Source organism: Leucoraja erinacea, chromosome 6 (genome assembly GCF_028641065.1).
Source record: "Leucoraja erinacea ecotype New England chromosome 6, Leri_hhj_1, whole genome shotgun sequence".
Lineage (NCBI taxonomy): Eukaryota > Metazoa > Chordata > Chondrichthyes > Rajiformes > Rajidae > Leucoraja > Leucoraja erinaceus.
Window position 1 is genome coordinate 84981859 of NC_073382.1, and position 24402 is coordinate 85006260.

The 24402-nt window shown below is 45.1% G+C and overlaps 1 protein-coding gene across 1 annotated transcript; it reads right to left on the reverse strand.

Annotated features, from left to right (window-relative positions):
* Positions 1-2131: 2131 nt before the first annotated feature.
* On the reverse strand, positions 2132-23985 carry ufm1 (ubiquitin-fold modifier 1). The gene is made up of 6 exons (XM_055637497.1): positions 23848-23985; positions 20439-20495; positions 18410-18467; positions 11460-11499; positions 10842-10874; positions 2132-2514 (listed from the first exon to the last, which is right to left on the reverse strand). Coding segments are annotated over exons 1-6 (258 nt in total). The 5' UTR covers positions 23850-23985; the 3' UTR covers positions 2132-2446.
* Positions 23986-24402: the final 417 nt, after the last annotated feature.

Below are 24402 nucleotides of genomic sequence, written 5' to 3' on the forward strand. Positions count from 1 at the left end.
TATGTCTTGTAGGAATTGTCTTTGTTTGTATGGCTGTGGAAACAGAGTTTCGTTTGAGCCTCACTGAGGTTCAAATGACATGTAATAAATATTGTATGTTATTTAAAAGGAAAACACAATCCCTTGTGAAATGCAACAATTTTAATACAACGAAATTGCAAATTAATAATGTATACATTCTGTATAGCTCCTTACATTCTAGCTCCATACAGCAGGCTGGAATGCTCCCGGCAAGCAGACCTGACTTACCCGCTGTGGACCGATGACCGAGGACGCCTCAAACTCCGCGGACCAACAAGCGACGAGGACTCGCTCGTTGCGGACCGACGATAGAGACCGCCCGGTAGGCCCGGCTTGCCGGCGTGGTCTCCGAATCGTCCCAGAGCCACAACCGTTGACGGAAACCACGCCACAGAGAGGGAGGAGGGACCGAGAGCGAGGGGGACTGGCGAGAGCAATGGGGGAATCCAGCATGGGGGGGGGGGGGGGGGTGCATGGGGGCAGTGTGGGGGGGGGGCAATGGGAACAATCCAGTGTGGGGGGGGGGGGGCAGGCGAGAACAATGGGGGAAGTGTGGGGGGGGGGGGAGAACAATGGGGGGAATCCAGTGTGGGGGGGGGGCAGGCGAGAACAATGGGGGGGAGAGCCAGAGTGGGGATGGGGGGGGGGGGGGGGGGGGGGGGGGGGGGGCTAGACAGCCAGAGTGGGGGGGACTGTTACCACGCTGCAGGCAGTGGATAGGACTATTTGGTAATTTTGTGACTTTGTTGGCGCCAATACATGGCGACACTTGTGTACTGCCTGGGTTGCACGCAAGACAAAGCTTCTCACTCTACCTCGCTATCCTTGGTACATGTGCCAATAAAGTGTGGCGCCACACGGTGGTTAGGCCATTTACTGGGCATGCACTCGGCAGTCGGGGGGCAGGGTCACGTGACTGGGTTTGGTTGGAAGGAGTCGTCACTTCATTTAGGGGTGTGCCCTGGTATATATAATGAACCATTTGCGTGTGTGCTGTTCTCTTTACTGTGTTAATAAAGATCTCTTTGTTTCACCACGTGTGGCTTGCTTATTCGCCCGCCATTAAAGGATCATCCATTCATTCACTCTGGTCCAGTTTGTGAACTGAAGCTGCACTCTAAAAGTTAATCACAATCTCGATAAATAGTACACAAATTACTTTAATTAAAGCTTGCATCGACCTACATCTTGTGTCTATTATTCCTCCAATCAATGCCGTAAACAATCTGTTTTTATTTTGGAGAAGCAAATTTAACTTCACAATTCCAAGCTGCACCTTAACGGCTTATCTTTTAAACTTTAAAGTCTGATATGTGAATAAGGATGAACAAACTTTGATTCAATAGTGACCCATCGAAACGTGTATCAAATATTTGCAGGACACAAAATGCTGGAGTAACTCAGCGGGCTGGGCAGCATCTCTAGAGAACGTGGATAGGTGACCCTTTAGATCACAACCCTTCTTTCTCCTGATAAACATAGAACATAAAACAGTACAGCACATGTTTGCGTTGAACCTGATGCCAAGGCAAACTAATCTCTTCTACTGGTAGATGATCCATATCCCTCTATTCCCTGCACTTCCACATGCCTGTCTAAAAGCCTCTTAAGCACAAAAGGAGAATCTTGACCCAAAACGTCATCTATCCATGTTCTCTATGCAACCTGAACAGCTGAGTTACTCCGGCAATTTGCACCTTTTTTGTAAGCCAGCATCTAGAGTTGTGTGTGTCTACCGAATAGATGAAGACAGTTGGCCTTTATTTTGGGAACAAAATAGATAAGGATGCGATTCTTGCGAGTAATTAAGGCAAGTCACTCAGCTGGTCAAGCTGTATCTCTGCAGAACATGGATAGGGTTGGGAAATTTGATAACATGCAAGCCCTATTAATTCTATACTCCAATGCTTTGCCACAATATAAAGCAAAGGCTCAGAACATTTCGCCTAGACAACTGCGCTGAGGATCAACATAGGCTTTTACTTCGAAGAATTATTTCAATCCTTAGTTCCAGGATGGGATACCGTCAGTGGAGATCTCCACAGCATACTTTGATCTAAACGAATTTCAGGATTGGCACTTTGAATAAAGGAGACATGAATGTTTAAAATACTTGGGAATGTAATTTATTGCCAGGAATTTTACAACAGATTTTGTGAAGAATGCTTTGAAAAGTCCCCTGCACGATGATTACAATACTTTGGAATAGAGACTTTTAGATTTGTGTTTCTGTACACCATTCTAAACATTGGAGAGCATTTACAATGCGTTTCTTTTAAATCTTAAAGACTTGAAACTTCATCAGACTCTTGGCATCCTGCTGGAACCTAGAAGGAATGCACATTAGTGGCAGCAAAGTCTTATATTCAAAACAATTCTATATATAGTTTCTTCAGCGGAGGGGCAGGTTCCTGGTGACACCCGGCTATTGGCAGCCCACTCGGTCCCGGGGAATTAGTCGCAGTTCTGACCCATGTTTCATGAAAATATTTCCTACAATAAGATTTAAAAACAAAACAACGGGTTAGTAACACCAACAGAATGCATAACTTGGAATATTGTGTTCAGTTTTGGTCACCTAGCAAGGTTGCCATTGAGTTGGAAAGGTTGCAGAGAAGATTTACGTGGGTGATGCCAAGACTCGAGGGCCAGAGTTGGCAAGGCAGGACTTGGGAGTGTTGTGTTTGGTTTATGTCACCCTGCTGTGGGAAGGGTGACGTCGAGCTGGCAAGAGTACAGCGAAGATTTACGAGGATGTTGCCAGGACTCGAGGGCCTGAGCTATAGGGAGAGGTTGAACAAGCTCGGACTTTCACCCCTCATCCTCCTGGGCTTCAAGAAATATTGCATAAGATCACGAGGGGGAATAGATAGGATAAATGCACTGAGTAGGGGAATCAAAAACCAGAGGATATAGGTTCAAGGTGAGAGGGGAAAGGTTTAATTGAAGGTGAGGGGAAACATTTTCACACAGAGGGTGGTGAGTATATGGAACAAGCTGCCAGAAGAGGTAGTTGAGGCAGGTACTATAAAAATATTTTAAAACAATTATTGGGCAGGTACGTGGATAGGAAATGTTGAGGAGGATAGGGGCCAAACACGGGCCACGATGGGACATGGACGTTGGCCGAAGGGCATGATTCCGTGCTGTATGGCACGGTATTCATTTGATGCAACTATTTACATGCAAGAACGGTAAAGGGTGGAAAGTGTCTGTCCTAAAAGGTAGATTAGTCACCACAGATACACGTCTGCTAACCTAAAAAACAAATCGTAGCTAAACTCTACTACATGACAGGCGTATAAATTTAGCATTTCTTCCTTCCGTTAACCAGCATGTACTCAGATACTTTGTGACATCCTTGGCCCAAATAAAGAATTTTCAGCAAAAGAAAATGTACAAAATGTCCTAATAAATACCAAGCAGTAATTATGGATTGAAAAAAAAATTCTTCTACCTTATAAAGAAAATGACTCCACTTAAATTTAGATTAAAGAATTATGCATAAAACCTGGTACGCAAATTAGTGAATGCTACGCACTATAGAAGCGAATACAATTACGACTTTGAAAAGACATTCGGACCGATGTATGGCTAGGAGGGCAGAGACAGAGAGAGAGGGCAGAGACAGAGAGAGAGGGCAGAGACAGGGCAGAGACAGCGAGAGAGGGCAGAGGCAGCGAGAGAGGGCAGAGGCAGCGAGAGAGGGCAGAGGCAGCGAGAGAGGGCAGAGATAGAGAGGCCGGAGAAAGAGAAAGAGAGCAGAGGGGGGGGGGGGGGGGGGAGGAGGGAGGTGGGGGCCAGAGGGGGGGGGGGGGGCAGAGAGGGAAACAGGGGGCAGAGAGGGAGGGAGGTGGGCAGAGAGGGAGGGAGGTGGGCAGAGAGGGAGGGGGGGTTGGCAGAGAGGGAGGGGGGGGGAGGGGCAGCAGAGGGGAGGGGGGTGGGCAGAGGGGGAAGGGGGGGGCAGAGAGGGAGGGGGGGTGGGCAGAGGGGGGAGGGGGGGGGGTGCAGAGAGGGAGGGGGGTGGGCAGGGGGGGGGAGGGGGCAGAGCAGGGGGGGGGGGGGAGAGAGGGGGGGGGGGCAGAGAGGGAGGGGGGGGGCGTCCAGCCGAGCTCGGCCCCCGGCAGCAGCCTCTCCACCAGGCGCCGACCCGAGGACCCTAAGCGAAGCGGCTGGCGGGCGTTGACCAGAGGACCGCGAGTTCGGCCGCCCCCGGCTACAGTCCAGGGCCCGACTTCATCTCCGGTGGCATCTTTTGAATAATGGTGGGGGTGGGGGGTCTCTGCCCTCTTGTATACACACATACAAGATCAGTGTTTTAGAGTTATGATGTGATAACAATGTTATTTCACTTATGTATGAACAACCAATGTATACCAGAACCAAACACAGTCAGTCAATGAGAGAAAATATGTACAAATCCAGATTCAACAAATTTACCCCCCGGGTAGGCGAAATTTACCCAGGGTAAATTTGCCCCAGGTTGGGAACCCTTGTTTTAGATGATCAGCCATGATCATATTGAATGGAGGTGCTGGCTCGAAGGGCCAAATGGCCTGCTCCTGCACCTATTTTTCTATGTTTCTATGTTTAGAGAGGTAATAGTGGCATTAAGAAGCTTCTGGATAGGTACATGGACATGCAGGGTATGGAGGGATATGGATCACATGCAGGCAGAGATTAGTTTATGTTCGGCATGGACAATGTGGGCCGCAGGATCTGTTCCTGTGCTGCTTATGTCAGACAATGCTTTAAATACTTGGCAGATCATGGACTGGCCTAATTTCCCAACCGAGATAATTTGGGCCAAATGGTCCATTTCCATGCTGCCCAGCCCCTTGATTCCAGCAAGCAGAATTTGTAGAAAGAAACAGAGTTAATGTCTTTTTCTCAAAACGAAAAGTTAGTCAACCAGGAAAAGAGAGTGGGATGACATAGAACTAGTGTGAACAGGTGATCGATGATCAGCGTGGACTTGGTGGGCCACAGGGCCTGTTTCCATGTTGTATCTCAAAAAATGAAATAAATAAAGTAGACTAATATGAACAGAGTACATGGTAACAGTCCCTTCGGCCCGTAATGTCCGTGTTGAACATGATGCCAGGTTAAACTGATCTCATCTGCCTGGACGTGATCCATATCCCTCCATTCCCAACATATCCATATGCTCATCCAAAAGCCTCTTAAATGCTCTTCAGTTTGGAACAGAGCAGAATACAATTTGTTAAAAAGCCCAGAATACGACAAGTTTATTGAACCTACATGACATTATATCATTATATAGATTTATATACCCTTTGAATTATCTTTCCCTTGATACAAACAACCTTTTCCATCATAAAACATTTAATCTCGGACTCATTGTGAAGATTTAAATATATCTACAATGCATTAAAATATACTTGTGTTAAAATCTCTCTGCTGTTACTTCTGGAGTAAATATTCAGTCAGACGTTGACTACAACCTTTATTCTTCAATATATTTTTAGCAAGGCATATTTTTCTTCATGGTTGAGAAGTTGTTTTCTGAGATAACCAATAATTTACTGCTCTTAATTCTTTGCAGACGAAGAAAACACTGGCAGTGTTAAAAATATAAAGTGTTTAAAAGTAGATTAATTATGGGTAGAAAGTTATAGTTGAATGGTGTTGAGAAATTGTATTTGTTCCATTTCATTTAATTAACTCACTAATACATCCCCTGTAAATTAGACCAATAATACAAATCATCAGCTCGGTAATTCTTTGGTTGTAGGTGTAATCCGGATACATACAGCAGTACAGCATAGGAACAGGCCCTTCGGCCCATAATGTCTGTACCGAACATGATACCAAGGCAAATAAAACGTATTATTGGGAGATCTGAAACTGAATTTATTAAAAATACAAACTTTAAGACGGTGAATGGTACTAAAAATATTATAGTGTAATATACAATTATATAGATTTATAGCCTTGATAAAGAGCACTATAAGTCTATATAATTACATATGACACTAGACCTGATAGATGTATATAAAATTATGAGAGACATAGATAGGATAGATGATCAGAACTTCTCCCAGGATGAGAAAAAATAAGCTGATACTAGATGGCTTAGCTTTAAAGGGGCAAAGTTTAAAGAAGTTATGCGGACGCGGGCACACCCACACCCACAGAGACACACACACACGCACACACAGAGAGACAGACAGACACACACACACACACACACACTGATGGGTGCCTGGAATGCATTGCTGGGAGTGGTGGTGGAGGCAGATACGATAGTGACGATGTTGATGATACTTTATTGTCACATGTACCTAGGTACAGTGAAATCCATACAACTCGGTAAAACCATACAGCAGACTTCCCCTAGGCAGTACACAGAGTCACCGCGTTTCTGGCGACATTTCTGCCGCCGAGTCCTGCTTAATATATTTTTGGCTCGGAATATGGATATTCAGGGCTATTGATAACATGCAGGAGTTGATCTTGGCATCGTGTTTAACACAGACATTGTGGGCTGAAGGACTTGTTCTTGTGCTGTACTATTCTATTTTCCATGTACCAGGAAATCAAAAAGAATGAATTAGAAGGCAAGCAATGCATGTGATCTTTGGACTGGAGGCCTGTGACGAGTGGTGTGCTCAGGGCTCGCTGAGGGACTCAGCAGAAAAGGAAATAGACTGACAAAGCTTTGGGTCAGGACCCTTCTTCACGCTTATTAGAATTAACGTTGATTAGAACTAAATACAAGCAATGTTGCTCTGTACATTCATGTTAATACAAAACTAAAAATTAATTGTTTCTGACTTTAGTGACGTGGCATCATTTTTAATTGCACTCATTTTTAAAAAAATGTTCAGCTTTTGATTATTCATGAACCTGCTTAATAAATTCCTGAGATCACTGCCTCACATCATTTGAACGCTCGTCATTTTTATCTTAAATCGTGCCCTGCGTTGTCAGCCATAGTTTTAGGGACACTATTTGTTCTTTGGGGTTTGACTCGGACTATTTTTCACACCGCTGCCTCAAGCAGCTGTTCTTGTCACTGCCTATAAACAGCCCACAGTACACAAGATGGCAATTTGAGACTGTGACATCCATTCCCAAATGCTCCCACACATTCACATCATTCCTTCTTCAACATATAATCAACGATGTTTTAAATTTTTCATTGCACAGGGTTACATTTGTGACACTTTAGATTTTACATATTAATAACCACATAGGCTTTCAGTGGTAAGCTGCACAGTGTAACTTAGTTTCATTCCTTTAACAAATTGGGCAGCACGGTGGTGCAGTGGGTAGAGTTGCTGACCTCTTTGATCCGAGTGGCAATCTGTATACAGGTTATGGGGATGATAACAAGTTCTACAATGAAGAGACTAAGGTGGCACAGTGGTAGAGTTGCTGCCTTACACCGCCAGAGACCCGGGTTCGATCCTGACTACGGGTGTTGTGTGTACGGAGTTTGTACGTTCACCCTGTGGTCGCATGGATTTTTTCCGGGTGCTCCGGTTTTCTCCCACACTCCAAAGACGTATAGGTTTGTAGGTTAATTGGCTTCTGTAAATTGTCTTTTGTGTGTAGTATAGAACTAGTGTATTGGCAATTGCTGGTCGGCATGCTCGGTGGGCGAAGCATCTGTTTCCACGCTGTATCTCCAAATTAAATTAATAACAATGATGGACTGCACCCTTATTCTTTTTCCAACAGTCTAGTAAGCAGACATCATAATACCACATATTAAGCCCTGAGCTCTGTGCTTACGACCACCAGATAACTTTAAGGGGCGGCACAGTGGCGCAACGGGTAGAGCTGCTGCCTCACAGCTCCAGAGACCCGGGTTTGATCCTGATCTCGGCTGCTGACTGTGTGGTTGTCTGTTGCACGTTCTCAATGTGACCACGTGGGTTTACTCCGGGCATTCCGGTTTCCTCCCACATCCCAAAGACACGTGGGTTTGTTGGTTAATAGGCTTCTGTAAATTACCCCGAGTGTGTAGGGAGTGGATAAGGAAGTGGCATAATATGGAACTAGTGTGAACGGGTGATCGATGGTCAGTGCGGACACAGTCCGCCGAAGGGCCCGTTTCCATGCTGTATCTTAAAAATTAAACTAAACATCGCACGCACACCATATATAGAGATTATTAATATTAAAGGCAGTGCATGCTCCTAAAACAACCAAGGCACATAGATTGCAGGTGCTGCAATTGTTAAAACTGCAATGCAAGTTAAAACCAAGATAATGTCACAAGTATCAGTCCATGGAATATCTACATGAAACTACACTTGGTCATTTATTTACAACATTAATATTTCATTTCTAAGTAAAACCCTTCCAGGTTTCAGTTTGATAAATTCTCCCATGCACATTTATTAAGATGGTAAATAATGAATCCATTTGAAGCCTAGAGGTTCACTTTGCATATAATTTGGAGTTTGTTACTATTTTGCCTTGTTAAAGTACACAATATTAAGTGGCAAAAAAACCCCACAAAGTGCGAGTAACTCAGCGGGTCAGGCAGCATCTCTGGAGAACATAGTTGGGTGGTGTTCTGGGTCGGGACCCTTCTCAGTCCGTAAAAGATGCTGACCCAAAAGGTCGCCTACCCATATTCTCCAGAGATACTGCCTGACCTGCAGAATTACTCCAGCACTTTGTGCCTTTTTATGTTTTCTAGTTGCTTGACCATGCGGGTAAGTTTTTATTTAACCCTGAGGGTGAATGGTCCCTGGAACAGTCGGCCAGGGTTGGTGGTGGAGGTTGATACAACAACCACGTTTAAGAGGCTTCTGGATTTGGGACAGGTTCTTCCCAGCTGTCATCTTTGCAACTGAACCATCCTATTAACAACTAGAGAGCGGTCCTGAGCTACCATCTACCTCATTGGAGACCTTGGACTTTCTCTAAATGGGATTGATTGTAATCATGTATTGTCTTTCCACTGACTGGTTACAAACGCAACAAAAAGCTTTTTATTGTACCTCGGTACACGTGACAATGAACTAAACATGGATATGCAGTGAATGGAAAGATGTGGATCATGTGCAGTCAGATACGAGTTGGTCGGCATCATGTTCAGCTCTGACATAATGGGCCGAAGAACTGCGCTGTACTGTTCTATGTTCCATTAAATTACATCCTTTTATTCTATTAAAAACAACTGCGATGCATACTATGTCCAACCCTTCGTGTATAAGACGTTGGTGAGACAGTATTTAGAATATTGTGTACAGTTCTGGGCACCATGTTATAGGAAAGATATTGTCAAGCTTGAATGGGTTCAGAAAAGATTTATGAGGATGTTGCCAGGACTAGAGGGTGTGAGCTACGGGGAGAGGTTGAGTAGGCTGGGTCTCTATTCCACTGAGTGCAAGAGGATGAGGGGAGATCTTCTCGAGGTGTACAAAATCTTGAGAGGAATAGATCGGGTAGATGCACAGAGTCTCTTGCCCAGAGTAGGGGAATCCAGGACCAGAGGACATCGGTTCAAGGTGAAGCGGAAAAGATTTAATAGTAGTCAGAGGGGTAACTTTTTCACACAGAGGAGTGGTGGGTGTATGGAACAAACTGCCAGGGGAGGTAGTTGATGCTGCGACTATCCCATTGTTTAAGAAACAGTTAGACAGGTACATGGATAGGACAGTAGGACAGGTTTGGAGGGATATGGACCAAGCGTAGGCAAGTGGGACTAATGCAGCTGGGACATTGTTGGCCAGTGTGGGCAAGTTGGCTCAAAAGGCCTGTTTCCACACTGTGAATCTATATACGTTTTTCTGATTTTCAAAACATGGCAGATTACAAGATTTCTCTTGAACAGATCTCCTTTTCCAGCGCATAGTTTATTGTCAGAAAGATTAAGGTGATTAACCTACAATAGTCTGCGTACATTAAACATCATGATGGACATGAACATTATACCAATGATCAATTCCTTTCCTTAATGAACACCACTCAAGGAATCTGTAATTGAAATATCAATTAAGATTTAAATGCTGTAATTTTAGATGTGATTGACTGAATTGTCTTTGCCTCAACTGCCTGCATTCTCTATTCAACCAGACTAACATAACCCCCCAGAGGAGTGTGTTCTGCCCACTCACTGTGCCAAATTCTAGGCTACAAATCTGCTGAACAAGGCAGCAGTTAAATAAGGCAGGAAAATATCATTTTACACAATCCAATCAATCTTTCCCAATTGATCACAACTCTCCCCCTGAATCTATAATAAATGTTGCTCCATTAAATAATTCGTTACATCTTGAATCAATACAGACTGGTCACATTAAATCCCCTTACAAGCTGCAGCTTGAGATCTCTTCTTACTAAATCTTTATTTGGGTTTTCTGAAATCTGACACATATTTGACACACATTGTGATAATATAGGAAAAAAACAGGCAGCACGGTGGGGTTTCTGCATTACGGTGCCAGAGACCCAGGTTCGATCCTGACTACGGGTGTTGTCTGTATGTTCTCCCTGTGACTGCACGAGTTTCCTCTGGGTGCTCTGCTTTCCTCCCACACTCCAAACATGTACAGGTTCATAGGCTTCTGTAAATTGTCCCTACCTGTGACCCTGACCTATCGTGTTACCTGTGATCCCGACCTGATTCAGATAGAAGATCACAACCAAAAACATCCTCACAGATGCTGACTAACTCAAGTATGTCCAACATCATACTTTAATTTCAAATGAAGGATGGCAGGACAAACACTAATTATTGAAGCAATGTGGAAGCAAGGAATTCACAACATACAATTTATTTAATCACAGACATTAAATACAATGCCTTCAGAAATGATTAGTTAAATAGTACTCACCTGCTGTTTGTGCTGGGTTGATTCCTATCCCATCTGCAGTGAAACAAATTCAGGTTAAAATGAGAGTACAGATGGATGTGATAGAATCATTTGCTCCCCCTCTCTGAAGTGACAGGACATGACATTGTATGGAACTCCATTAACTGATAATTATGCATGCGTGCACTCAATCTATAACTATCATTCACCGCATGATAGATGTTATGCAACAATGTACCAGCTTTACTTTTGAAAGACAGAGTCATACAGCATGGAAACAGGCCCTTTGGCCCAACATGTCCATGCCGACCAAGATGCCCCATCTACACCAGTCCTACCTGCCCGCGTTTGGCCCTCTAAACCTTTCCTATCCATGTACCTGTTCAAGTGTCTTTTAAATGTTGTTATAGTACCTGCCTCAACTACCTCCTCTGGTAGCTTGTTCCATATACCCACCACCCTCTGTGTGAAACAGTTGACCCCAGGTTCATATTATTTGGGTGGCAGAGTGAAGGACAGTACCTACCACCCTCTGAAAAGGTTGCCCTGTAAATGGCTTCCTGTTAGCTATGACACTGGCTTCTTTTTTAAAATCCCAACAGGAGCAAATGCACTGTAATAAAATGCTTGTTTTCTTACCGTTGGTTATAATGGCACTGCTTGTTGCCGGCACTTTAAACTAAAGAGAAAGGAAAATAATTTCAATGAAAAACTAAGTTTTTGACAACAGTTCCCAAACACTCATTTGAGAGATAATCTTATATTCAAACAAGTACCAATAAACGTTTGTCTGGTATAGTTTACAAAGATTAATATTTGGGTTTATGCACAGATTTAAGATGCAGGTACAGCAGGCAGTGAATAAAGCTAATGGCATGTTGGCCTTCATAACAAGAGGAGTTTCGTACAGGAGCAAAGAGGTCCTTCTGCAGTTGTATATGGCCTTGGTGAGACCACACCTGGAGTATTGTGTGCAGCTTTGGTCTCCAAATTTGAGGAAGGACATTCTTGCTATTGAGGGAGTGCAGCGTAGGTTAATTCCCAGGATGTCAGAACTGTAATTTGTTGATAGAATGGAGCGACTGGGCTTGTATACACTGGAATTTAGGATGAGAGAGGATCTTATTGAAACATATAAGATTATTAACGGATTGGACACGCTAGAGGCAGGAAACATGTTCCCAATGTTGGGGGTCCAGAACCAGGGGCCACAGTTTAAGAATAAGGGGTAGGCCGTTTAGAACGGAGATGATGAAAAACATTTTCACCCAGAGTGTTGTGAATCTGTGGAGTTAGATAGAGCTCTTAAAGATAGCGGAGTCAATAGATATGGGAAGAAGGCAGGATGGGGTACTAATTGTGAACGTTCAGCCATGATCACAGTGAATGGCAGTGCTGGTTCGAAGGGCCGAATGACCTACTGCACTTATTTTCTATTGTCTATTGTCATAGTAAGATTTTTAAACAGTTTAAAAATTGGAGCCACTAATATATTACACTATTGGGATTTTGCTTTGTTTAGAGATACAAGGAAGAAACAGGCCCTACAGCCCAGCGAGTCCACGCCGACCAGTGATAGCTTGTACACTAGCTTATCATACACACTCGGGACAATATACAGAAACTAATTAACTTACACAGACCTGAAAATAGACACAAAATGCTGGAGTAACTGAGTGGGTCAGGCAGCATCTCTGGAGAAAAAGGATGGGTGATGTTTCGGTTTGAACCCTCCTTCAAACATCTGCTGCCTGACCCGATGAGTTACTCCAGCATTTTGTCTATCTTCGGTATAAGTCAGCATCTGCAGTTTCTTCCTACACAACCTACAGACCTATACATCTTTGGGATGTGGGAGGAAACCAGAGCACCTCAGAGAAAACCCAGATTGTCAAAGGTAGAACGTACAAACTCTGTACAGACAGCTCTAACGCTGCGCCGCTGTGCTGGATTTGACACTATCATCTCACAGACTAGAATTAAATTACTGCTGTTGAGGGAATTTAGCAGGTGCCAAGTGTCATGGTTGGAAACCAGCATGGATTGATGGCGATGGTGGTGTTTGCTCTTTAAAATCATGAAGCAGAACCCTTTCCCAGGATTTAATTAACAAATACTAGAGGAAAGACACGACGTGCAGGAGTAACTCAGCAGGTCGCGCAGCATCTCTGGAGGACATCCCTGGAGAATCATGTATTGTCTTTGCACTGACTGGTAGGCAGGCAGGCAACAAAAGCTTTTCACTGTACCTCGGTACACATTACAATCAACTCAATGGATAGGTGACGTTTCCAGAAGGAACCCTTCTTCAGACTTCTTGAATCTAGCAGATTGCCAAGCAGTAAGGTTGCTACCTCACGGTACCAGAGAAGCGGGTTCAATCCTGACCTCGGGAGCTGTCTGTGTGGAGTTTGCGCATTCCCCCAGTGATGGCTTCGGTTTTCTACAGGTGCTCCGATGTTCCCTCACATTCTAAAGACGTGCAGGTTTTTAAGTTAATTGGCCTCTAAATTCCCCCTCGTGTGTAGGGAGTGGATGAGAACGTGGGATAACATAGAACAAATGGGAGTAGCTTAGATGGGGACTTGGTCGGCATCGACGAGTGGGCCGAAAAGGGCCTGTTTCCGTGCTGTATAACTCCTTTGTGAAAAGCTGTAGATCTGGTGCTCAGTGCTTAGGTTTCCTAGCACAGCAAGCTTGGACACAGAACTAATAATGGGGAAAGGCAGCTTCTAAATATCAAGACATTTGAATTTCCATTCGGGAGAAAATAAATAAAACATTTCTCATCTCAAAATTCCTTTATTTACATATACGTTGTCATTTGTCTGATTAAAGTAGCTTTTAGACGTTACTTTAGACATTAGATATAGCATGGAAACAGACCCTTTGGCCCACCGTCCACGGCGATCAGCGATCACCCCGTACACCAGCACTATCCCACACACTGGAGACAATTTATCATTTTTACCAAAGCCAATTAACCTACAAACCTGTACATCTTTGGAGTGTGGGAGGAGACTAGGCACCTGAAGAAAACCCAGGTAGTCATAGGGAGAACGTACAAACTCCGTACAGAGAGCACCCATAGCCAGGATCGAACCCGAGTCTCTGGTGCTGTGAGGAAGCAACTCTACTGCTGCGCCACTGTGACGCCCTTAAAAAGGGCTCTTGGTGCTTTCTATACAAATACTGTAATTCTTACCACTAATGGAATATCCTCCAGGTCTGACTACATTACTGTGTGGACACAAGGAACGACAGGTGCTGGTTTATAAAAAAAAGACACAAAGTACTGAGCGGGTCGGCAGCATCTCTGGAGAACATGGATCGGCAATGTTCTTAAACTCAGTAACTGATCACCCTTTCTTCCATCTCCCACATTCCCCCTCCTTGTGGACCAACCCTCCTCCCCGCTGGCCTTCTCCCCTCTCTGGACCTGCTGCCGTGACATCAACAGTCTCACATGCTCCACTCCCCTTACCCACTCCAATCTCACCCCCACTGAGCACACAGCCCTCCGCTCACTTTACCAGAATCCCAGCATTGTCATTAAACCCGCTGACAAGAGAGGTGGCGTTGTAGTCTGATGGGCTGACCTATTCCATGCAAGCTCGGACACCTCCCCATACTGACCCCTTGACCATGGCTCCACTGACTAACTAACGCCAGGCCAACAATTCCAACACTGTTATTGATCTCATCACTGCCTGCCATCTCCCCTCCACAGCCTCTTGTCTATTGCCTCCGACCTTAGTTCCCAGCCGCATTCTGCCCGTTTCTATCTCCTTCCCAAAATCCACAAACATGTCTGCCATGGCAGACCCATTGTCTCTGCTCCTCCAGCCCCACTGAACACAAGAGTATGAAGAAGGCTTCCGACACAAAACAAAACCTCTCCATGTTCTCCAGAGATGCTGCCTGACCCGCTGAGTTATTCCAGCACTTTGTGTCGGTTACTGACTACATTACTCTTTGTTAAGATAAATTCAGTCAAATCGAAGCATGCCTGCTCCATCGTAGATAAGAAAATGCTTAAATACTAAACCAGTCAGCACGCTCGCCAGATAAGTCTCTGGTTTCTAGAACCCATTTATCCAGACGGTGTTGTCGTTCGAGAATTTTGCCCAGTCTGTGATCCATAGCGCTGTGGCCATAGTGCTATGATTAAAGCCCATAGCGCTGCAGCTGACAGCTCTTTGTTTAAATCCACACACGTTCAGCCAACAGCGTTGTTGAAACCTTTGTGCTCGAAACCGGCAGCGCTGTGGGTATTACGCGCCAAGTCTGTAGCGCTGTGGGTATTAATTTGCGCTTCAAGTTTGTAGGAGAGAGAGAGAGAGAGAGAGAGAGAGAAGAGAGAGAGAGAGTAGAGGGAGAGGAGGAGGGGGAGGGGGAGGGAGTAGGGGGAGGGGGAGAGGGGGAGAGGGAGAGAGGGAGAGGAGGGGAGAGGGAGAGGGAGAGAGGAGAGAGAGAGAGGGAGAGAGGAGAGGGGGAGAGAGGGAGAGGGGGAGGGAGAGAGTGGGAGGGAGAGAGAGAGAGAAGCAGAGAGGGAGAGGGAGAGGGAGAGAGAGAGAGAGAGAGAGGAGGAGGAAAGAGAGAAAGAGAGGGGGAGAGAGAGATGCTGCCGACCCCGCGTATACCAATACAAGTATTGTTATTGATCTCTCTCTTGCCAATAAAACTGATTCGTAGCTAAACAGACGAGTTGCCCTTTCACTCAGATCCTTGAACCTGGTCCCTTGTAACAAGTGTGCACTAGATAAAAATCATTCCTAAAAACTAAATCGGAGCACCATTGACAAAATATATCACTTGTTTGCTAGATTTATGGAAATACAATTATAGACTTCTTCCAGCAAAATAGGCTTCCCTTTGGTCCACCAGGTTTGTGTTAGCTCTCAGAAAAGCAGTTTTAATTGCCAATCCTCTACTCATTCCAGTTTTTCAAATGATTTCCCCTTCAGTGCCAATAATTTATCTTGCAACATCTCTGAGTACGTATTCACCACCAACCTACACACAGCAACTCTTAGTCCCCTACACAGCAAGTTCCATATAACGGGCAAGATTTTTCCTCACATCCCCCTGTACACTTGCTTAGGGGTTTAAACGTGTCTGTCCCCTGACAGATAACTGGAACATTTTCTCGCTATTTGCCAAAATTAATTTAGGCTATATCTTATTCACCACATTGTATAGAAAAGGTGCAGAAAAGATGTTATCAGGAGACAAAAGTGCTGGAGAAATTCAGCAGGTGAGGCAGCAGCTATGGAGTAGAGGATGCTGTCTCACCCGCTGAGTTTCTCCAGTACTTTTGTCTACCTTCGATTTTCCAGCATCTGCAGTCCCTCTTAAACATATTATCGGGAGAGGTTGGATAGGTTGGGACTTTATTTTGGAGCGTAGGAGGCTGAGGGGTGACCTTATTGAGGTGTACAAGATCAAGAGGGGCACGGATAAAGTGAACGCTCACAGCCTTTTGCCTAGGGTACAGGATTCTAAAACTAGAGGTCCCAGGTTTAAGATGAGAGGGGAGAGATTTAAGAGGAAGTTCCTCGGGCAACTTTTTAACTCAGAGGATAGTCCCTACCTGGAATGAGTTGCCAGAGGAAGGTATAAAAGCTGTTACTATGATAACATTTAAAATATGTTTGGACAGATATATAGATAGGAAAGGTTTAGAGGGATGTGGGTCAAGTGCAGGGAATTGGGACGAGCCCAATACGCTAACTGGATGATGAGAGCCAAAGGGTCTGTTCTCGTGCTGTACAGCTCTATGGCCGGTGAGATCTATTGCCAATCTTCTTTGCTCCAAAGAAAACCACTGCAGTTTCCCAAGCTTAATAAAGTTAAAATTCTCCGCCGCAGGAACCCTGTTGGTAATTTATTTTTGCCTCTTAGACCATCTCATTTTCCTCAAATTAGGCTCCCTGAACTGGATATTTCAAGCGTGCACATTTTCCCAGCGTGGGGGGGGGGCACCTTGGACAAAGAGGGGACCCAGCGTGGGGTGGGACGGAGAAGGAACCAACATTACCTAAGAGTACTTTTTGTAACTTTTTCGGCCGCTTTGTGGTGACTCTTTTGCGTACTTTGCATGTGTGACAATATAGTACTATCATCACCATACAGCACCTTTTGAAAACAGATTAAACCCATGAATAATGACACGCGAAACGTGTGTCGAGAAACTCACTGCAATTTGATTTTTGTCCTTATGCCTCTTCTGTCTAAAGATATAATCCCATTGATGTCAACAATTGGTTCAAACCTCAAATGACTGAAATATAATGCAACCATTTCCTACTCATCCAGAGAAATAGGCCTACTGCATGTATAAAGTGATAACGGATCTCAATAAAGTGCTTCAAGTGTTTACTATCAAAGAAACGTCTTAAAACATAATGTTAGAATTTTTCCAATCCTATTAGAACAGGTGTCTAGACACTACTGCTGCTAAGTAAGTTTAGCACCTCCAAATTCAGGGACAGTTTCTCCCCAGCTGTTATCACGCAACTGAACCCTCCTTCCACAACTAGACAGCAGTCTTGAGCTACTATCTACCTCATTGGAGGCCCTTGCACTATCTTTGATCGAACTTTACTGACGCTATCTTGCACTAAACGTTATTCACGTTATTCCCTTTATCGTGTTTCTGTATCCTGCGAATGGCCCAATTGGAATCATGTATAGTCTTTCAGCTGACTGGTTAGCATGCAACAAAGGCTTTTCACCATGTACACGCGACAATAAACTAATCTAAAATTGGGCATAATTGCAACTAAAATGGTGAACAATTTCACATCAACAGCCACATTGCAATCTTAACATTGCTTCCAGTAATTTGTGATGGGAGCGTTGGAAAGACAACTGAAAAAGAGCAGATAAGGTGAGCAATATCATAACTTCATATCCCTCCTCCTGCACAACTCAGTTCTGTTATATATACATACCAGGCATGTGCCGCCAGGGTAGGCAAGGTAGGCACTGCCTACCGTGACTAAAATTATGAAATGGCAATTATTAAATATAAATAGTAAAGGCATAGGAGAAATATGCCTATCTAAGAGAATGATCTGCTGTCGGGTTCCGGCGCCCGCTCGCAGTCACCCGAGCTGCTTCCTTCCCCGGAGGTGGCAGGCAGTCTGCTGTCCGTGCCCGGAGCGCTGCGGCAGCGGTGAGTGAGTCTGGCATGATCTCCGACCCCCTCCTTCTCAACACTCCTGCCCTCCCCACATCTTTAACCCCTGGCACAGACTCTTCACACGCTGTGAAAGGAACTCTCCCTCCAATTGGACCCTTGAATTAGTATTGTCATTCAATAAGATGACAACTAATTCAACATCCCGGTGTGCTCCCGTTTTTTCCACCATCCCCCACCCATTCAGTAATTTAAAAATGAAGGAGATTTAGAAGCCTTGGGAAAATTGAATTGTTACTTATTTTTATTTTTTTAGAGAGATCAATCTGCGCATGCGCGGTTTAAGATTTTTTAAAAAAGCCAGCTGACTGCCTATCTTGAGTAATTACTCACGGCACGTGCCTGATACATATACACACACACACACACACACACGAGTGTTTACCTCTTCTGCTGCAAACTTCAAAACTGCAGTGAAAGGGGTGGCATCAGGTACGCTCAATCTAAAATAATAATAAAAAGGTTTTGTTTTTTTACACAAAGTCAATTTACTGTCAAAAAGAGTCATAACATGAAACAGTCCCTTCGGCTCAACTTGCCCATGATGATCAAGGTGCCCCATCTACACTAGTCCCACCTGCCCACGTTTGGCCCTTATCTCGACTAAGTTTTTCCTATCCTTGCACCTATCCAAATATCTTTTAAAAAGTGTTATAGTACCTGTCTCAACTACCTCCCCTGCTATCACCCACCACCATATCAATTGCCCCTCAGGTTCCTATTAAATCTTTCTCCTCTCATCGCAGACCTATGTCCTCCGGTTCTTGATCCCCTACCCGGGGTAGAAGACTGTGCATGAACCCTATCTATTCCCCTCATGAATTTATACACCTTTATAAGATCACCCCTCCACCTCCTGCCCTCCAAGCTATAAAGTCCGAGTGCCCAACCTCTCCCTGTAGCTCAGGCCCTCATGTCCTGCCAACATCATCATAAATTTTCTCTGCACTCTTTCCATCTTAACAACTTGCTTCCTATAGCAGGTTGATCCAAACTGAATGCAATACTCCAAATGCAGTCTCACCTATTTAAATTATATTTCGTATTTAATAACATTTATTGAAATATCTAATGAGTGGAAATATGACAGCAAGAAAATCTGGCAGCTCATTCCAGATACGGTCTACCCTCTGAGTAAAAACATTGATTCCGATGTCCCTCTTTAATCTATCCCCTCTCACCTTAAACCTGTGCTCTCAAGTTTTAGAATCCTCTACCCTGGGAAAAAGACTGCATTTATCTGTGCCCCTCATGATCTTGTACACCTCAATAAGGTCACCCCTCAGTCTCCTTCACTCCAAAGACAAATGACCCAGCCTATCCAACCTTTCCCTATAACTCAAGCCCTGGTAACATCCTGATGAATCTCTTCTGCACCGTTTCCTCGTGGATGGGAGAATTCCAAAGCTTCATTATCACTTGGGCGAAGACATAACCTGGTTATATTGTTCATTACCATGTGTTTGCTGTCATGTTTTACCCCAACATACGTCGGCAGGCAGTACACTGTTTGGTACTTTTGCAAATTTGTCAGTGCAAAACATGGCGACACTTGTGTACTGCCTGGATTGAATGCAAAATAAAAGCTTTCCACTGTGTATACATGACAATAAAGTATCATTTCTTCATTCATTTATTATTCAATGTGTTCGGAAGTACTAGTTTGCATCAACATTTACAAGAGTATATTCAATTCTGCAGCTCTTTCTTGGCATCAAATCATCTCTCTTTCTGTAATTGTTAAAGTTATTCCTGATAGTAGCTTAGAGATAACGTGAGGAAACAGGCCCTTCGGCCCACCGGGTCCATGCCGACCAGCAATCCCTGCACATTAACACTATCATACGCCCACTCTGGACAATTTTTACATTTACCAAGCCAATTAACCTACAAACCTGAACCAAACCCTTTGAAGTGGGGGAGAAAACCGAAGATCTCGGAGAAAACCCACGCAGGTCACGGGGAGAACGTACAAACTCCGTAGACAGCACCCATAGTCGGGATCGAACCCGGCTCTCCGGTGCTGCATTCGTTGTAATGCAGCAACTCTACCGCTGTGCCACTTTGACCGCACAGGCTAAAATTAAAGGCATTGAGTGGGATGGACCAGGGGAGAAAGTAAGCATTTCCTTTCTAATCCTATGTTTGATAAAGTCTTCAACATTTTCTTTATCCTTACCATTTTTATTATCCACAAATCTAACCTGAATAGCCGGACATAATAATAATAATATAAATAAATCCAAACTTGAAATATTTCCCTCAGGAGCCATGAAAGAGTAAATTTAAAATAACCAATAATGCTGCATGCAATGAGTTCTGTGATACAATTGCAAAAAGTTGCAAAAGTACCATAAAGGACTCAGAAGATAAAACCTAGGCCAAAGCTCGCACTTTAAGTCACATTCACTTACACTTTGTAGGGCAACTTTGGATCCGATGTCAGCGTGATTTTAAACGTAACTTTAGACCTAAACGAAAAGAAAACATTGATCACACGACCTGCTGATGATTTGCCTCTGTTAAAATAATTAATCAGACGATAATTACTAAAGTTGCTATTCACTAAAGTGCGGCATTTATAGTTCACGGCTGTTAATCAATTTTTACAACTCAGTTTGTGCGTTCTAGAGTTGCAAAGTTTAAAATATTACCAGTACACTGCCCATTAATTCTACTTACATTTTTTAGGTTAGGTTTATTATTGTCACACATACAGTGTATTGTACAGTGAAGAGCTTGTTTTGCACGCTACTCAATCAATTCAGATACTATACATTAATACAAACTCAAGTACAATAGGTAGAGCAAAGAAGAAGATACAGTGCAGAATATAGTTCTCAGCATTGTTGCGCATCAGTTCCAGAGACAAAGTCCAATGTCCGCAATGGGGTCGAGTCAAGTCGGACAGTACTCCAGCTTATGGAAGGACCATTCAGAAGCCTGATACCAGAGGGGAAGAAGCTGTTCCCAAGTCTGGTGGAGCGAGCTTTCAAGCTTCTGTACCATAAGTCAGTTGGAAGTGGGGAAGAAAGAGGAATGATCAGGGTGGGACAAGTTTTTGATTATTTTGGCTGCTTTTCTGAGGCAAAGTGAAGTGTAGCTGATGTCACTGTTGTGAAGTCTGGTCTGTGCGACGGAATGGGCTACATTCACAACTCTCTGTAAATTGTTGTGGTCTTGCACAGAGCTGATCCCAAACAAAGCAAGGGTTAGGTTATCATTTTTTGGACAGTAGGTTTGCCACCCAACAGTATGCTGCCTTTGGTAAAACTGTAGAAATTTGTAAGAGTTGTTGGAGACATGCCTAACTTCCTCAGTGTCCTGAAGTCCAGGCATTGGTGTGGTTTCTTGGCTGTCACTTCAATGTGTTTCAACATTGTTCTCTAACTACAAGGCACTATGGTGGTGTCCACTAACATCATTCTACCAGTGGTGCTGGTTTGCAAATTAAATTCCCACTCATAGGTACATAGTTGCTTGAAAATGTCATCACAGACAGATAGGGTGGTCAAGAAGCCTGTTGGTACATTGGCCCTCGTCAGAGTATTGAGTATAGAAGTAGAGATCATGTTACAGTTGTATAAGACATTTGAGAAGCCACATTTAGAGTGTAGTGATCAATTTTGGATTGATATGTTCATTGGAAAGATGTTGTCAAGCCGGTAAGCGTGCAGAGATGATTTACAAGGATATTGCCTCACTGATATCGAGGGCCTGAGCTATAGGGAGAGGTTGAGCAGGCTCAGACATTATTCCTTGGAGTACATGAGAGGTGATCTTATAGAGGTGTACAAAATCTTGAGAATGGATTGGATAAACGCAGTCTTTTGCCCAGAGTAGTGAAATCAAGTACCAGAGGACATAGGTTTAAGGTGAGGGGAGGATAGATGTTATAGGAACTTAAGGGGCAACTTTTTTAAATTCTTTACGCGAAGGCCTACGGGTAAATGGAATGAGCTGCCAGAGGAGTTAATTGAGGTAGGTACTATCATAACATTTAAGAGACACTTAGGCAGGTACATGGATAGTCAAGTTTAGAGAGATATGGGGTAAATGCTGGTAGGTGTGACTAGTGTAGATGGGGCATGTTGGTCAACGTGGGCCAGTTGGCTCAAAGGGCCTGATTGCATGCTGTATGACTGGGACTCAATGGGGATCAAAGGGGACACTGTGGAAAAAAAGGATGATGTGGGAACATTGAAAGCAATGGCTGGTGTTTGATTGAATGCTTCATGCAGATGGTAATTAATCTGTGATATATTCAAGACATTGACTGATTCTTGTTTAAAGTAATATGGGATTTGAGTGATATTGGGTTAGTTAGGAAAGTGGCTCAGAGATCCCACCAACCTGCTCATCTTTGGGATGTGGTTGGAAACCAGAGCAATGGAAGGAAAGGCCACACCATCGTAGGGAGCACAGGGAGAGATGGGGCAGGCTAGGACTTTACACCTAAGAGTGCAGGAGGCGGAGGGGTGATCATAAAGAGGTGCACAAAATCATGAGAGGAATAGATCAGGTAAATGTACACTCTTGCCAAGAGTAGAGGAATCAAGAACTAGAGTGGTTTAAAGTGAGAGGGGTGGATTTGATATGAATCCCAGAGACAGAGGGTGGTGAGTATATTCATCTTGTGTCAGTCTGAAGAAGGGTTTCGGCCCAAAACGTCGCCTATTTCCTTCGCTCCATAGATGCTGCTGCACCTGCTGAGTTTCTCCAGCACTTTTGTGTAACTTAGTCTTCTCACCCACTGGATAGCACACAACCAAGATGCTTTTCACTGTACCGTGATACACGTGACAATGATAAACTAAACTAATGCAGCACAGTCGCGCGGCAATAGTTGCTGCCTCACAGCGCCAGAGAACCAGGTTCAACCCTGACTTTGCGTACTGTGTGGAGTTTGTACGCTCTCCCAGTGACCTGCATGGTTTTCCTCTGAGTGTTCTGGTTTCCTCACACCTCACAAAGACGTGCAGGTTTGTAGATGAATTGGCTTCTGTAAATCATCCCTCGTGTGTAGGATAGTTAGGATACAGATGAACATTGGGCAGCGCGGACTCAGTGGGCAGAAGTGCCTGTTTCCACACTGTATCTCTCAACTAAACCTATATGGATTCAGCTGTCGAGGTGGTACACTTGAGGTTTAATAACAACATTTAAAAACCGTTTGTACAGATACATGAATAGGAAAGGATTAGAGGGCTATGGGATAAACACAAGCAAATGGAACTAGCCTAGATGGGGTGTATGGACCCATCATGGTCACCATGGAACTGTACAGCATGGAAACAGGCCCTTCGGCCCACCTTGTCCATGCCGTTGGCATACTGGGCTAGTCCCATTTGCCTGCATCTGCCCTCTAACCCCTTCCTATTCATACACGTGGGTGTTTTTACCCGACAATTTCTCAGCTCTACCCTCTACATCATCTGATCCTATGTCACCCGTTGCGGTTGCAGCCCCCCGCAGGGCTGGCTCAGTGCTGTGGACACTGCCCGCTGCTGGGCCGCAACCGACCGGTCTCTACCTCCCGGGCCGCCAGCTCCCTGTGTCTGCCCCAGGCAGGGCCTGTGTCCCCTCATCCCCAGGACGGTGCCGGTGCCGGTGCCAGTGCCGGTGCCAGTGCCAGTGCCAGTGCCGGTGCCGGTGCCGGTGCCGGTGCCGGTGCCAGTGCCAGTGCCAGTGCCAGTGCCAGTGCCAGTGCCAGTGCCAGCGCCAGTGCCAGCGCCAGTGCCAGTGCCAGTGCCAGTGCCAGTGCCAGCGCCAGCGCCAGTGCCAGTGCCCCGGCCTGCCCCGGCCTCCGCCTCCCTCACTCACATTTTGCCTCCCGGAGCGGCGCCCGGCAGCCGGAGCAGCGCTGTCCTACGTCAGCACGTCTCCGCTCCGCCGCCCACTCCTCACGTCACCACGTCTCCGCGCCGCCGGCCGACCAATCGCACGCCCCGCGTCCCCGCAGCCAGGTACCCAATGGGCGGGCCCGCCTCCCGTTCACCCAATCACGCGGCTCGCACACTCCGCACGTCACGTCACCGAAAGAGACGACCAATCAGTGACCCCATGGGACACCGCGGCGCCGGCCAATGGGAGCGCAGGGACACGTCACCGCAGCAACGGGCGGCGCCCACGTGACGTGTCCGTGGCAAATAAACCGTCACCGGTGGAGACGGTCACAAAATGGTGGAGCAGCTCAGCGGGACAGGCGGGGCCGCGTCTGACTGAGTGTGAAGAAAGCTCCTGTCTGAAGAAGGGGTTCGGCCCGAAACGTGGCCTATTTCCTTCGCTCCATAGATGCTGCTGCACCCGCTGCGTTTCTCCAGCACTTTTGTCCTCCTGCCTTGAAACGTCGCCTGTCCATTCACTCCACAGATGCCA

What these genes read in the sequence shown, in the direction of transcription:
- ufm1 (XM_055637497.1), bottom strand. An exon ending in TGAAGTTTGCAGCAGAAGAG is followed by an intron (nt 11,500 to 18,409) that starts GTAAACACTCGT and finishes CTTTCTCTTTAG; the next exon opens with TTTAAAGTGCCGGCAACAAG. An exon ending in CAACCCAGCACAAACAGCAG is followed by an intron (nt 2,515 to 10,841) that starts GTGAGTACTATT and finishes ATCTTATTGTAG; the next exon opens with GAAATATTTTCATGAAACAT.